This window comes from Carcharodon carcharias, chromosome 2, assembly GCF_017639515.1.
Source record: "Carcharodon carcharias isolate sCarCar2 chromosome 2, sCarCar2.pri, whole genome shotgun sequence".
NCBI classification, from domain to species: domain Eukaryota; kingdom Metazoa; phylum Chordata; class Chondrichthyes; order Lamniformes; family Lamnidae; genus Carcharodon; species Carcharodon carcharias.
The window spans coordinates 27,102,304-27,119,372 of NC_054468.1; the positions used below are offsets into that span (position 1 = coordinate 27,102,304).

The 17,069-nt window shown below is 39.4% G+C and overlaps 1 protein-coding gene across 10 annotated transcripts in view; it reads right to left on the reverse strand.

The window, feature by feature from the left end:
- trip12 (thyroid hormone receptor interactor 12) overlaps positions 1-17,069 on the reverse strand; it is a 150,400-nt gene that overhangs the window by 72,604 nt on the left and 60,727 nt on the right. For all 10 annotated transcript variants that reach the window (XM_041213852.1, XM_041213844.1, XM_041213870.1 and 7 more), the window contains 7 exons: positions 14,046-14,129; positions 13,155-13,250; positions 9,036-9,187; positions 7,534-7,569; positions 7,351-7,446; positions 4,035-4,127; positions 1,396-1,557 (listed from right to left, as the gene is read on the reverse strand). In XM_041213852.1, the coding sequence (XP_041069786.1) occupies positions 1,396-1,557; positions 4,035-4,127; positions 7,351-7,446; positions 7,534-7,569; positions 9,036-9,187; positions 13,155-13,250; positions 14,046-14,129 (719 nt within the window). The remainder of the gene's footprint in view (positions 1-1,395; positions 1,558-4,034; positions 4,128-7,350; positions 7,447-7,533; positions 7,570-9,035; positions 9,188-13,154; positions 13,251-14,045; positions 14,130-17,069) is intronic.

Below are 17,069 nucleotides of genomic sequence, written 5' to 3' on the forward strand. Positions count from 1 at the left end.
AAAGTTCAAATTAGCCAGTATAGGCTAACTAGAAGTCAAATAGCCCTGTATGTCAAAGCATACATTCTGCCTAAAATCTCTCCAAACTCCATCAACATCCCTTCCATATCCAATTTGTTTTGCCACCATAAAAAGAAAGTTGAATAATTAACAGCCACACAACCGTAATCCCGAAATGAATTCTTCGGGAATCAGTAGATCAGGTGAATAAAAACTGCGTTCGCCAAATCTACACAAACATAGGTGTCAAAAGTTAGTTTTTGGTGGCCTCAAAATGGGTTGTATACTTGGTGGTAACCACAATGCAAACATGCAAGATTTGCTGAGACTGGCCACAAGAAAGATCCAACACATCAAATTAGTTTTTTTGCAAAGACCTTGTTTGACATCTTAGCACAATGAATTGCAGATTAAAATTGCTGAATTGAAGATTATACTAAAGCACAGTTTAAACACTGATTCAGTAAAAGTTATAGGAAAGTACTTGAACACCTGAATACTTGTTTTGTTCTAGCTGACATTTAAAGTGCATGAAGTACTCAAAACCAGCAACAGGAAGCTTCATGCTCAAGTTAACTATTCAGGAACTAGTTGAGAGTATTTTAGATTACGATGAGAATTCTGTTTCAAATTAGCAAGAGTCTCAAAAAAAATTACTGCTTTGTAGCCTAAATTTCTGGAATGAATTAACTAAGCTGCTTTCCCATATTAAACTTGTCACATTTGGCTGGTCTTCTTGGAAAAAGAGTACACCACAGGATCCAAAATGCTAATGAATGCAAACTCCGGCTTTAATTTTCTGATGGCAGCATAAAAGCCAGTCAATAATGCCACGAAAGAAATCCAGCAGTTATACTGATGTATAACCTCCTTCAACAGCACCTTCCAAACCTGTGACCTCTACCACCTAGAAGGACAAGGGCAGCAGATACATGGGAACACCACCACCTACAAGTTCCCCTCCAAGCCATGCGCCATCCTGACTTGGAACTATATCACTGTTCCTTCACTGTTACTGGGTTAAAGTCCTGGAACTCCCTTCCTAACAGCACTGTGGGCGTACCTACATCATGTGAACTACAGCAGTTCAAGAAAGCAGCTCACCACCACCTTTGCAAGGCCAATTAGGATGGGCAATAAATGTCGGCCTAGCCAGCAATGCCCACATCCCATGAACAAATAATTAATATTTTTTTTTTTAAAAAGTGGCACTGGCTGAAGCAGACTCACCATATGAGCCACTGCCAAAAGAAAATGCAGTTATGAACTATATAATAACTTTGGTTTTGGAAATTTATATTTCCGCGCTGCAGTATAAATATAAAATTATGAAAATAAATCTACAGAATTAACATGTATATGTTTAGCCACCAATGGAAAATTTGCCTTCAGTACCTGATGGGTCAGCCTCTGGGTTAACAAGGGTAATGAATCAGCAACAAAGTGAAATTCATCAGGTGTAATACTTTGGCAGCAATTTGCTGCTATTGCCAGGGCATTTCGTTGGGCATTGATGCTGAAGAACTCCAGGTACAACAAGCAGTCAGCCAATCCTCCCTTAAAAGTTATGAAAAGAAAAGTAATTAGCATAATTTTGGCAGATTGAGGAAAGTGACCAAATAAGCAAAGATAAAAAAGAATATGTTTCACAAAACTTAAACTACATATAATCACTATTACACAAATTCTTTTTCTACAACAAAAATATTCAAAATAAAAATACAAATGTTGGTTTCTTGGATATTACTAGGAGATTGTGAACAACAAGCTTAAGGGGGCATGATGGAAGTTCTTGAAATGAAGAAAACACTGGATTCAGTCTAGTTGTACACATTTCAAAATCTGTGCTCTCAGCTCATGTCTTATTGTACTTCACTGCATTGAAGTACATAAGCACTAATCACTGCAAAACTCCTTTGTTGTCTAGTTTCCAGCCTTCGTTTTCTCTTCCATACTCATTAATTTTCTACTTTCATGTCCAGCTTTGCTTCTCTCACTTTCAAATCTACACTCAGGTTCCCATTTTCCTGCCAAGCTCATTTAAACTTCACCCCCACAGCACTAGCAAATCTCCCTGTCGTGATAGTGATTCCAGTCCTTCTGAGGTGCAACCTGCCTAGATTGTACAGATTCCATCTGCATTGGAACTGGTCCCAATGCCCCAGAATTCTAAAGCCTTCCCTCCTTCAGTCTCTCTCTCGTCACACATTCATCTGCACTATCTTCCTAGTCCCATGGCACTACAGAGATCCAGAAAAGGCTCTGCTTTTCTGATCTAGTGACTGAAACTTCCTTCAGCCATACAACACATCTCAAAAGGGTGCGCAGTAACTCATCCATATCTGTACAAAAGGAGGAGAGAGGATAGGAAAGAAAAAAATCTGGCTAGATTTCACAACTCATACCCAGGTCGTGAAGGATAGACTGGAGTCTAGCCTCGAGAAACTTACTAGCTTTTATTTGTACAGACACACTTTAAATACGATGCACCTCTAACATAAAAACCACTATTTCAGCTATTTCACGATTACACATGAGCATAGGTGAGTCCCCCAGTTAATGGCCACCAACTGAGTACAATTAAACATCCAATTAAGGTACAATTAACACTAGAAATACTATTCCTGATCTGCACAAGTTATCTGTGCTTGCAAGAGGTGCACAGAGTATCAGGTAGAACTAGCATGAAGCTTGGTATCCCGTGCTCACAATTTCTACCCTGGCTCATACAAATGGACTAATAGTGTTTAACTAATTTGAATTAGTTTTTTTGATGAGGTAACAGAGGGGATTGATATGGGTAATGCTGTTGACGTGGTATACATGGACAACCAAAAGTCACTTGATACAGTGCCAGACAACAGACTTGAACAAAGTTGGAGCCTGTGGAATAAAGGGCTCAGTAAGAAATTGCATATCAAATTGGCTGAGTGACAGGAAACAAAGAGCAGAGGTGAATGGTTGTTTTCCCAGACAGCACAATTTCAAAGTTTGCAGAAAATACAAAACTTGGGAGCATTATGAACTGAGGGGGATAGTGTAGAACTTCAAAAAAGGACTAGACAGGTTGGTGGAAAGGATGGACATGTGGCAGATGAAGTTCAATGTGGAAAAATGTGAAGTGATTCATTTTGGCAGGCAGAATATAGAGACACAATATAAAAAAGGGTATAATTCTATAGGGGGTGCAGAGGTGACCTGAATGTATGTGTGCATAAGTCATTGAAAGTGGCAGGAGAAATTGAGAGCGCAGTTAATATAGAATACAGTATCCTGGGCTTTATCAATAAGGGCAGAGTGTACAAAAACAAAGTAGTTATACTAAACCCGTATAAAACACTAGTTCAGCCTCAAATGGATATTGCGTCCAGTTTTGGGTACCACACTTTAGGAAGGATAAAGGCATTACAGACAGTGCAGGAAAGATTCACGAGAATGGTTTCAGTTATGTGGATAGTTTGGAGAAGTTGGGGCTGTTCTCCATGGAGGAGGTGGTTTGAGAGGAGATTTGATGGAGGTATTCAAAATCATGAGGGATCTGGACAGAGTACATGGGGAATAAAAATATGTTCCCATTGGTGAAGGATCAAAGCCCAAACTGCATAGATTTAAGCTAACTGACAAAAGGAGCAATGGCGACAAGAAAAACTTTTTCCACACAGAGTGGTTAGGATCTGGAATATACTGCCTGAAAGTGTGGAAGAGGCAGGTCCAATCGAGGCATTCAAGAGGGAAGTGGATTCTTATCTGAAAAGGGAAGAATCTGCAGGGCTTAAGGGGAAAAGGTGGAGGAATGGCACTAGGTGAGTTGCTCCTTGGGAGAACCAGCACAGATATGACAGGCCAAATGGCCTCCTATGCTGTAAGCATTCTGACTATTTGGACAGGGATTATAGAGCTGGTGGCTTAAATTTGTATCCTGACCTGCATCACGACCATCACAGAATAAAGGGAGGAGTAATTTATGTATGCACTTTAAAGGAATGGAGATATGTTTCTTCTTCCACACACTAATAGAAATTTATAGTACTTACAGCTTGTAAAATGGCTTTGCTATGTCTGCGTGATAACATTTCTAGAGCAGTCAAAGCCTGTTCAGCCACATCAATGCACTGAATAACTTGTAGCTAGAAACAAGGATGGAATTTATGCACGTGAAAAAGGTTTATAATGCACCCTTGCTAGACAGATAACAGTTCCACAATAGAATATATTAACTTAGAAAGGTATAAACTCTACAACATTTTATGTATTGATCTTTAAAGGTCACTGTCCACAATCATTACAATCATGAGAACCAAAAGAAAATCATGCTACCAAAAATATGAGTGAAATACTCTTGTATTGATGCCATTCTTGTATTTTCCCCCCGAGCTTTTTGTGCAACCTACAAATTTAAATTAATACTTTGCAATTCACTGCAGTACAAGTAGGTTGCCCTTAGCTTGAAATATTGGACCTTCAGCCTATGAGAGTTTATGATAAAGCAGAGTCGTAACACTTGATTTATAATTGGAAATATGGATACAGTCACCTTTCCATATTGGAGATTAATGGCCAAAGGTCATGAAATGGCAAATTTAAGGTGCTGCACTTAAAACAGAAAACCAAAGGAACCATAAATGGCATGCTTTCCGTATGGAAGAGGTTAGTAACAGAATACTCAAGGGGGACAGGACACCAAGGTCTTATCTTCAAATATATCTTAATTTTGATCACAGTACTGAAAGTTTAAATTTTCAAATTTGCCAAAGCCAAACATGAACACATTCATAAGTGTTCATATCCTTTCAGTAATTGGACCAGTAGGTGCAAATGGATAAAGTTAGCCAGGAACTAAAAGCAGTCAGTCAATAGAATGAAATGATAAATAGAACAATTGTACCACAAACTGACGACAGATCACCGGATCAATTTACAAACCTGCTCAAATATTTAGCTACAACAAAAGATTAGATACCACATGTCATTTATATAGCATCTTTAATGTAATAAAGCATACAAACATGCTTCACTGAAGTACAGAACACACTAACACCAAGCTACTTAAGGGCAGATTGTCAAGGAGGTAGGCTTTAAAGAGTGTTTTGAAGAAGGGGCAGGGTGATTTTGGGAGAAAAATCCAGAGCTTCAGGTCGAGGCCACTGGAGGCAAAATAGCCAATGGGCAGCCAAAGGAAATCAGGGGATGTAGGAGGCAGCAAGAATTGTAAAGAACACAAGGTTCAAGGAGGTAAAATGCTAGTCAAAAGGTTTTGTTGATGTCTTTTTCAGCAGAGTGCTATCCAGCATAGAACGTGTAATCCTGGTAATTTACTGTAGATATATTTGATGGGGTATTATTTAGAATTATTAAAACAATAAGCTTAGTTTTTCTTTGGAAGAGAGAGAATTGGGGTGACCTAACCAACATGTTCAAGACTAGACAAGGCACTGGCAAGTCTAGTGCAGGGAAGCTGTTGATGGTTATGAGGGTTCAAATGTTAGGGTCACAAGTTAAAAAATAACAAAAGAAAAGATGCAGAGAGAACCTTATTACATAACAAGAGATTTGTAGACAAAAAATGATCAAAGAGCCTGCTGAAGCAGAGATAATAGATTCAAGCAGCAATTGAATGCTTTAGAGGAAAGAGAAGGGATTAAGATCATTTGAAAGCCGATAATGATGCAATATGTATTAGAAAAGGATGATTTTTGGGTCTAGTGGTCTTTACCTTGCTGTAGGAATTAGTTGTAAATAGTGTAAAAGTACAAGGATTTAAAGGTTTAACTTGTCAGTTGCATTCCTATTATTTCCAGAAACCTACACAAAACAGCCAAATTGCTGATAGGAAACACAGCCCTACATTCGCCTTTCTGGCACTTGTTGTTTAAACGTGGGGCTGTGATTTCCTTTGGAAAGGCTGAAGCATTTTAGACATCCAGAAATACAATGCTGTGTGGAAACAAATGCCAGCCAAAGATTATTCCCTTATATACTTCAATGAGTAGTCTTTTCAGAGGTGGGGGACGGCAGGGGAAGGAGGGCCAGGAAGCACCATTTGCACAAAACGAGAATCAAATGTCCAATTCTCTGCCCGAGTGGAAACACAATGTAGTCACTTCTCCCAGAGTCAAAAAGACAAAGTATTCCAACATAAGTGCCGCAGCTGTCTTAAAAACCATGCTAAGGGAATAAAGAATCACAAATGTTGTAGTTTAAGAATATGCTGTTGACACATATCTCAATTTATTCCTACCACTGTTAATCACATTTAATATGCGTGACAGTATTTGACGAGGGCAAAATGTGACTTGCATTTATATTGCGCTTTTGTCATAAAATCACCAAAGGTGTGCCACAGGAGCATTGTGTAACAAAATTTTACACTGAGCAACATAAGGAGATTTGCAGGTAGATGACCAGTCAAACGCGGTCAAAGAGTTATGTCTTAAAGGAGCAAAGAGAAAGTGAGGTTTAGGGAAGGAGTTTCAGAGCTTAGGGCCTGGCATCTGAAGGCATGCCACAAACGGTGGAGTGATTAAAATTTGGGATTCTCAAGAGCTTAGAATTAGAGGAGCAAGGATATCTGAAGTAAAAACAGAAAATGCTGGAAAAACTCAGCAGGTCTGGCAGCTGTTCTGTTTTTATTTCAGATTTACAGCATCCACAGTATTTTGCTTTCATGGATATCTGAAGGTTATGGGTTGGGAGTATACACAGAGATAGGAGGGGAGAGGCCTTGGAAGGAACTGAAAAAGGATATGAGTTCAAAAATCAAAGCACTGCTTAATGAGGAGCCAATGTAGATCAGCAAACATAGGGATGATGGATGAATGGGACGGTGCAAGTCCGAACGTGGGCAGAGTTTTTGATGACCTCAAGTTTATACAGGGTGGGCACCCTCCAGTACATTGGAATAGTCAAGTCTTGAGGTAACAAAGCCATGGATGAGGGTTTCAGCAGCAGTCGAGTTGAGACAGTGGCAGAGCTGGGTAATGTTATCGATCTGGAAATAGGTGGCCTTAACAATGGCAAGTGTTTGGAAGCTCATCTCGGCTCTAAGATTGCAAACAAACACTCTGGTTCAGCCTCAGACAATTGCCAGGGAGAGGGATGTAGATAGTGGTGAGGGAACAGAGTTTGTGGTGAGAACTGAAGGAGATGCTTACTCCAGCACTGGACGTTGAACAAACAGTCTGCTATTTAGACAGTGGAAGAGTCAAGAGAGATGGTGGCAAGGTAGAGCTGAGTGTTGTCAACATGCATGTGGAATCTAATGCTGCATTTTCAGAGCAAGGAGAAAGGAGGTAGCCGCTATGGGATTCTGAAAAGATTTTACATTTTTACAATTGATCAACACATTCTCACCTTTTCCAGGAAGACTGGAATGGCATCAACAACCACAGCCGATGACCTAGGTAAAGCTTCCATCATATACGTCAAAGCTCTGCAAGCATGGTTCATCTATCATATTAGAAATAAGTAGAATACTTCAGTAAATGAACCACCTCAAGAAACATTTTAATAACCAGCCTAGTATGTAATACTTACAATGTCAAAGTTGTGCTCCATCTGTAACAAAGTTATCTGTAAAGTAATAAGGAACGTTATTAATGACAAGAGTTGATGTGCAGATTTCAAGAGTCAAGAACATTAAAATTAGCCAGGCTATTTTGTGCACATTTAAAAACAAGCTGAGATGGTAATTTAAACAAGGTTAACTGTAGCATTTCTGCTCAAGCTTGATATTTATATCAACAGAAATCAGTGAAGTGAACAAATCGTTGCCAATTACATATTACAACATAACTCCAGTATCTTCACACTCCATATCTCAATCATGTTCAGCACAAATCATATCACAGGATTCCACCTAACATGGTACTTGGTAAGGTTTCCCAACAAATTTTCACTGGAGGTGCACAATGAGTGCAGTTAATGGTCACACTGATTTGAAAATTTCAACATATGAACAGGTGAAGCCAGTACTTCTTGTACTCTTCAGCTTGAATACTATTCACAATGTGCTGGCTTGTTGACAATTAGTAATTAAGAAATAATTTTATTACATGGTTATAATTATTTGCTCCCCAAACTCAAGTTCTCTGCATCAAGACTTTGATCTGCCAAAAAATTTCCAAATGAAGTTTCAGCTGGGGTCACCATTTAAACTGGTGTGCATACAGGTTAAATAAACCCTTATGTGAAAGATGTGAAACTTGTTTCTCTGCATAATTAAAGACTGAAATTTCAAAATACTAACCTCATTTACCACTTCACATTAGAACTGCTGTTCATGCTTATGCAAAGCTTCAAATAACTGAATACTTAATATACACACGCTGAACACCAAAATATTTTCCAGTGAATTTATCATGATGATTGAATTGATACAATTTTACCATATGCACAATGCATTAACTTTGAAACTGAAGTTAACCCTTCATTGCTGCAGATTCTGGCTTTGCATATCACTTTTCATCTATATTCATTTTCTATGTTATGCAACCAATGTTAAAATCCTCAAGCTATCCTTATTTTGCAGCAACCTATCAAAATGTTGCTTTGCTAGTTACAAAGCTAATGAGTAAATTAGCAGTAAACACAATGTGCTGTGCTTAAAATAAACACAAGAAAGCCAACTTGAAGTATTCAAGTATTAATAGACTTAAAACAGGAAAAAATCAAATCTTACACTGCTGCTCGCATGCAAACCATGGTACCAACTGCATGCAGGTTATACACCAGAAAAGCAACTAGTTTGAATCAGACTGTATTTTTTTTTCAATACGTTCAGCATGTAATTTTGGCCTTTGTGGCTATTCTTAAACTGACAGCACATGTATCAATGCCATTGGAATTGATCATTTAGGTTCTGAAAGTGATATTCATACTTGGTGTTCTGAACTCAAAAAACCATTACAAGACATCACCCTTGAACTTAAAACCAAGACCTATTTAACCTTCGAGTGCCACAGAAATGAAACTGTAACATGTTATGCACGATAGCTTCAGAATGCAAAACAATTGATTGAGAATTCCATGGCTCCTACCAATGCAGGAACAACACTCTTCACTGGAAATCCTCCCAAGGTTTCTTCATTTCCCATTACCAATAACTGGCACATCTCGATGACTGCTTGAAGTTGCTGACTTTCATCTCCAGTAGCCTGCAGACCCTGTAGGAGCTGCTGCGCCTTTGAACCTGAGAAAACTTTCTTAGAATTTCAACTGCTCTTTTGTAATATAAAAGATATTATATTATCTTTATGTAAGATAAAATTGACACATTTGTAGGAATGATAACTTCAAAGAAAAATTGCAATAATGGAGACCTGGCTCAAAAAAGGCAGGAATGGGTACAGTGTTCAGGAATGATAGGGATGGAAAGAAATGAGGAGTGGCAGTATTGATTAAGGAGAATATTACAATACTGTAGAAAGTAAGGATGCCTGAAAGAGATCAAAAACAGAATCTATTTAGTTAGAGTTAAGAAACAACAGAGGGACTTCATTACACCACTGGGCGTATTCTACGGTCAACCAACTAGTGGGAAAGATACAGGAGAAAATTTGCAGGGAAATTACAGAGAGCTGCAAAAACTGTAGAATAGTGATAAGGGGACAGGGAAGGGGACTTTATCCTAACAGAAACTGGGGTAGAAGAAGTTTAAAAGGCAGAGAGGGGGAACAATTTATGAAGTATGTTCAGGACAATTTTCTTGATCAGTATGTTTTTGGCCCAATCTGGGTCTGGGGAATGAGGTGGATATATGACAGTAGGGAAACATAATCAGTGTTATAAAGTTTAATTAGCTATGGAAAAGGACGTGGAGCAAACTAGAGTAAAAAAGTAATGAGCCAGGACTTCCGAGGAGTGGCAATCAGTCAGATTGCCACAACTCCTTTTCACTTACTCAGGTCGGGAGCTGAACATTTCTCACCCTCTCATCTGACCCACGTCTTGAGAAATGTGTAGTGTACCTATTACACGAGGCCTTCCATTGCAGGGTAGCAACGTCTGGGGAAGTGAAGCCATGCCTCCTTTTTATGGCACTAGCTGCCATAAACCAGGTAAGATCAAAGGTCCCTGTGTTTAAATGCATCGAGAAGTCAGGGAGAAGATAAGTATATAATCTAAATGGGTAGGATGGGGGTGAGATGGTAGCCCGGGATGATTCTAATTTTTCGTTGGGTAACTATTCTGTTAAGGGAGTCAGAACCATTGATGTTTCTGATTTAAAATCAGAGTTTCGGATGGTTCCCCACGTAGAGTAATTGTCCATTGGAAGTTTAAATTCCTATGCAGCCCTTGCATGGGGGCTTCCAGGGGGGAACCCCTACCCACCCAAGTACACCTTCTGGGGTATGACCCCCAACAGAGAGATCACCAAGCTCTGGGCCAATAATTTGGAGGTCAGCTAATTTCAATGGGATGAGAACAGTTCAGGTAAATTGGAATTAAAGACTAACAGGCAAAATTAAGTGAATGGGTTGTCTTTAAAAAGGAAATGATTCAGGTACAGTCAAGGTACATTGCCAGAAAGGGGAAAACGTAGGACAAAAAGCCAGAACACCCTGGATGATGAGAGAGAGCAAGACGACACAGAAAAAGGGTGAAAATGTCAGGTTCATAATACAAATAAGAACCAGGCCAAATAAACAAAGTTCAGAGAGGAACGAATAAGGAAAGAAGAGCACCAAAGGAGAATGAGAAGAAAATCTTCCACAAGAATGTATAAAGTGTAAAAAAAAAAAGTGGTAAGAGGAGTCACGAGACTGATTAAGGACCAAGAAGGGAACCTACGCATGAAGACAGAGGGTATGGCTGACGTACTAAATGAATACTTCACATTTGTCTTTACCAGGGAAGATGATGCTTACAAAGTCATAGTGAGAGGAGGCAGTTGAGACACTTGATGGGCTAAAAATTAAAGACTCAGTCAATTTAGCCTCTGTGATGGGAAAAGCTTTTAGAAACGATAATCTGGGGCAAAGTTTATACAGAGTCATTTGGATTAGTGTGGATTAATTAAAGGAAAGCCAACAGATTTGTTATTGGCAAACCCTGCTTAATTTGACTTTTTTTTGACAATAAACAGATGATTGAGAAGGTTAATGCAAATGTGGTGTACATGGGTTCCCAAAAGACTTTTGATAAAAAGGTAATGACCCATATGTTTTTGGGGAAAAAGGACACTTTTATTTTGGGATGATGATCTTTTTAGAACTTGGATTCTCTGGGATAGGATTTCTGGTAAAGAATCTTGCTTCTGCTAACTGATCGTGTGACCAGGTTGCATGGGAGATAAACAATAGAGAAAGGATCAATCTGAAGTTAATTATAGGAGAAAGTAGATTGTGTGTGTTTCCTGTTTCAAGCAGGTTTTTGAGTTTAGGACAAACTGGCTGCAGAAGAGGGAATATCTCTTTCCAGCAGAATTCAATTTAAATTTTGAGTGCTGGCTAAAAGTTCAAAACTCTTGTTAACTGAAGGATTCCAATGACAGCAAGTTAGACTTCTGGAATAGCCAAGCTGAGGAGAGCAGTAGAAAATTTCGGATGCAAAATTGCAGCATTAAAGAATATTAGAATCAGGAGTGTTCTGATGAGAGGTGGCAACACTTAATACGTCTGTGTTGAAATGGGAGCCTACAGCCATGGGTCAGCTGGAGTTAGGTTTAAAGGGATAACCTTACCGAAAGTAAGCAGAAGGCCCAAGAGATCTCAACCCTTGTATGAATCTTTGAGCAGTGCTCAGGCCAAATGGTTCATCTTTCAATTTTTGATAAGCATCTGACTTGGCTTTTTTTTGTTGGTGGGGGGGGCAAGTCAAATGTGTGTAGAAGGAATTTTTTTTACCCCAAACCCAAAAAGTGTGGTTTAGAGAACAGGAAATGGTGTACTTTTAATTTTTAACATAACTGAATTTTTATGATTATAGTTATTAGCATTCATGATCTTTGACTTTTGTTTAGCAAAATTCTTTTGGTTTAAACTGCGAACCTTGTGGCTTCATCCTTTTAGTAAAAACCTGGATTTTCGGTTTCCCAAAAATTTTAAAATCGTAACTGGTCTTTAGTGAGATCATGACATAAAGTGCCACATAATAGGTTTGCCAGTAAAGTTGAAGCTCAAGGAACAAAACAAGGCAGTAGCAGCACGAAATTTGTTGAGTGACATTAAACAGAATAGTGTCAACAGTTTTTTTTTTGGATTTGAGTAAGGTATCACTATTTTTCTTGATCTATATTAATGACCTTAGACTTGGGTGTATATGATAATTTCAAACTTTGTGGATGACAAAAAGCTTAGTAGTATTGTAAACTCTGAGGCAAGACAGGCTGGTGGAAAAGCAATGAAATTGAATGCAGTGAAATATGAAATGATACATTTTGGTAGGAAGAACGAGGAAAGGTAATATAAAACAAAGAATACAATTCTAAAGTAGGTGCAAGAACAGAAACGGGGGTATTGTGCAGGTGGCAATCATTGAAGGTGGCATGGTAGGTTGACAAAATGGATAAAAAGGCTAAAGGTTTTATAAAGAGGCATAGGGAACAAAATCCAAGTTATGTTAAACCTTTATAAAACACTCTGGCTCAAGTGGAATATTTGCCCAATTCTAGACACCACACTTTAGGATGTGAAGGCATTGGTGGAGGATGCAGAAAAGATTTAAGAGAATAATTCCATGGATGAGGTCTTCAGTTACATGGATAAATTGGAGAAGTTGGGGTTGATCTCCTTACACAAGGTTTGAAGGAGATTTGATAGAGGTGTCCAAAATCATGAAGGGTCTAGACAGAGCAGCTAAAGAGAAACTGTTTTCAACAGTAGGCGGATTGAGAACCAGAGGACAACAATATAAGTGAGCAGCAAAAAAATAGGTGACTTGAAGAAAAACCTTTGCTTTTTTTAAAACAGTGACTGGTTGTGATCTGGAATGTACTGACTGCGTGTGTGGTGAAGGTAGATTCAATCATAGCTTTCAGAAGGAAATTGGATAAGCACCTGAAGAGAAACAAATTGCAGGGCTGCCAGAAAATAGCAGGGGAGTGGGACTAGCCGAGTTGCTCCTGCAGGGAGCTGGCATGGACATGACGAGCCAAATGACTTCCTTCTGTGCTGTAAGCATTCTATGCCTCTATAATACTTCAATTAATTACTCACTTGCTCCACTTCCAATTGTTCTATGAAAAAGCTGGGACATTCGTGGACCAAGGGGGCCAAAAAGGTGAGGTGGAAGGCCACGTGCCTCTAATAAAGCTGAAACAAGATAAGCACGATTAGTTGCCAATGAAGCACATTACAGAGCAATAGGATTCAATTCAATGAGAACATTAGCAGGCGGCACTGAATTAATTTCTGCATTTAGAGTGATTTTAATTTCTAAAATGTGCAGAGTTAAATTCACATTTCCATGAGTAAGCCAAAAACTTAAGAATGCAAACGAGGCTAAACCAGACTGCTCACAACTTTGGTGTCATAGGCTGCAAATGAGAGGGCAAGGAATAGATTTTTAAAATATCCACCCGCGTGTAAAATTGGTACTGTGGTTCGACTACACTATTCATTTCTGCCAAAAACCAATTAATACGAAATTGGATCTGCAACAGTTTCATGCCCAGGTGGCAAGTTGAAACTGTACTTTAAATCAAAAGGTGCCAGCTTTTGCAACTGTTCAGATCAAATTCAGGAACTTGCTAGATCAGTGCAGGCGGATGGCTTTGAATATAAAATTATTTGAATCCAAATATGCTAACTTCTATTATGTAATGATAGTTTTCTTCCAGACCCTATTACCCAATTGTGAGCCCTTAGTTTACTTGAACAATAACTGCATTTCAAAGGCTAATTCACTGACTTGTGAGGCACTTTGCAACAATCTGAGGACAGGGAAGAAATGTTTTTTTTCCATAAATTTGGCATCATCTGGCTTCACATTTCAAGCACTTCTGCTTAATAATTGAAATCAAGCAACTGCACTTGGACATACTGCGATCAATACAACTGGTTTATAAGGCTAATGCCACTGTACACTTGGGTCTAGTGATTCCTCACCTTGTAGTCGGCCCATTTCAGAATCGTCTGACTCGCTCTCTCCAGAAGTTGGCATTCCAACAGCTCCAGCAACAGAACTAGAAGCTGAAGTAAACAAGACTTTTGTTAAAAAATGCCTTTAGTATAACCAAAAGGTTACCCAAGATTGTGACATTTAAAAGTTAGCCTTTGAAACCTCCAAACATCCTTCTGAAAATAGCACAGTAAAATTTTATTCATTTACGGGATGTGGGTGATGCTGGCTACGCCAGTGTTTACTGCCCATCCCTAAGTGCCCTTCAGAAGGTGGTAGTGAGCTGCCTTCTTGAACGGCAGCAGTCCCTGTGGTGTAGGTACACCCATATAGTGCTGTTAGTTCCAGGATTTTGATCCAATGAGTGTGAAGGATTGGCGATATATTTCCAAGTCAGGATGCTGTTTGGCTTGAAGGGGAACTTGCAGGTGGTAGCATTCCCATGCATCTTCTGCCCTTGTCCTTCTAGGTGGTAGTGGTTTGTAAGGTGGTGCCCAAGGAGCCTTGGTGAGTTTCTGTAGTGCATCTTGTAAATGGTACACACTACTGCCACTGCTCGGTGGTGGAGGCAGTAAACGTTTGTGGATGGAGTGCCAATCAAAACGGGCTTTGTCCTGGGTGTCAAGCTTCTTGAATGTTGTTGGAGCTGCACTCATTCAGACAAGTGGAGACTATTCCATCACACTCCTGACCTGTGCCTTGTAGATGGTGGACAGACTTTGGGGAGTCAGGTGGTGAGTTATGCACTGCAGGATTCCTAGCCTCTGACCTGCTCTTGTAGCCACAGTATTTATATGACTAGTCCAGTTCAGTTTTTGGTCAATGGTAACCCCCAGGACGTTAATAGTGAGGGATACAGTGATTGTAATGCCATGGGGCAATGGCTAGATTCTCTCTTGTTGGGGATGGTCATCGCCTGGCACTTGTGTGGCACAAATGTTACTTGCCACCTGTCAGCCCAAGCCCGGATATTGTCCAGGTCTTGCTGCATTTGGACATGAAGTGCTTCAGTATCTGAGGAGTTGCGAATGGTGAACATTGTGCAAACATCAGCGAACATACCCATTTCTGACCTTATGATGGGAGGTCATTAATGAAGATGATGATATTTGGGCCTAGGATACCACTGCAGGAGTTCCTCAGGGTAATGTCCTGGAACAGATATGATTAACTTCCAACAACCATAACCATCTTCCTTTGTGCTAGGTATGACTCCAACCAGCAGAGTGTTTTCCCGGTTCCCATTGACTCCAGTTTTGCTAGTGAACTGCAGTGTGGGTGGTCATCATTGTTAAAAAAAATGGCACTGCTAATTCATATTAAATTTTTGTAACATAATTAATTGTACAAAGATAACTTTAACTCCAATCAAAGTATTTTAAAACTGTCAAATTCATTGTCTTTGACATCTGATGCAGAGTTCATCAAATGCCACAGCCAAGAGCTCAAAATGTATCATTGTAAGGGTTCCACCCTGGATCAGATGTGATGCTTTGCTTTTAGAATCACCCCTCCATAGCAAAATCTTCCTCTTCACCAATTGTTCAAAAAGAAAAGCAGAATATCCAATTCAATCTGAAAACATTTGGTCCACTAATAGCAGCCCATGATTTGACAATGAAACCACACAAGATATTAAGTGGGTAGCATGCATATTTCTGCCCTGATGAAGGTTTTTTTTCCCCCTGTCAATCCAAAGGTTGAACTCTGGATGTTAGAGCACCCTGGTATAACTACAGTATGGGTGTTATTTCTTCGCTGGCACCTCTTAATCTTATCAGTTATATCGACCCTGAACATGCCTCACAGAAATAAGCTGTATTCTTCATGTAGGCCACTGGAACCTATTCCACACATTATTCATCCATAACTTCAGTCCAGCCTCATTCACCCAACTGCTTTCATGGGCATGCACAAAAGCTCCTGCCGGGAACTCGATGTTCAGCATGGTTTTACATTTTAAAATTACCATAGGCTTTAATTTCATTGTCAGCCATGCAGGCTTATACCACCATGAATCTTGTTTTTTCATGTCCTGCCATTTTCACCATAACGGTTTTTGAACCTTTTCACTGCCCAGTTTGGCTGCTGAGCATATCAAAACTCATGGGCATTTTATCCATTTTGCCAATGTGACTTCATGGTTACTTGTGTTTTTGCTGTTCGATGAACCATCACTGGAAACAGGTAATTTTGACATTGAGTAACCTTGGTCTTCTGCCTCAACACTAGACTGCTTCATTACATAAAGTGACTACTCCAGCTAGTTGTTGAGCTGAAAACTTTTCTGGACTTAGCGTTTGATTTGGCTCATTTAATTGCAGATATACACACATTGCATTTCTGGCGATGTCACCATTCTGAACTTCTCAAGATGAGGCCAGTCGCTGGTCCCTCTTTTGATGGCACATTTGGTCTTGAGCATCCTCTTGAAGATGGATGCCTCCTTCCATTCTCGGACCAGTTTTTGACCAACACCAAATTCCTCAGTTAGACGATTAGTAAACATTACGAATGTGTACTAACAAACATACACCACGATCGATGATATCAACTGAACACTATGCTGAGTTTACTGGAAGTTCTTTTAAAATAATTCAGAGGGCAGGTTTAAGCTTAATTCACAGCAAACTCTTTTTTCAGATCCTTATTTTCAGTTGGTTTCCCCAAATATGGATAAAATATCATTTACTCAGATTGAAAATCACAAGTGGAAAAATTTTAAATACCAAGTGCCAAAGTGGCAAATCACTACCCATTGGATAGAGTACTTTTAAAAACCATTCTTCTGACCCCAAATAGAGCTCTTTTACATCATGCTTGTCACAAAGTGCTGGCATCAGCCTGACCATTCACAAAAAGAAAATATTCCCTTCACCAGTAAGGGTTCATTGACAATTTAGAATAGGTATAATCTCCATAGAATGTAGCCGATTCACAGAGTGAATTAATCCAATGCTCAAGAGGAAATTCACAGGAATCTTGCTATTCCTCCATTGCAGGAGTCATGA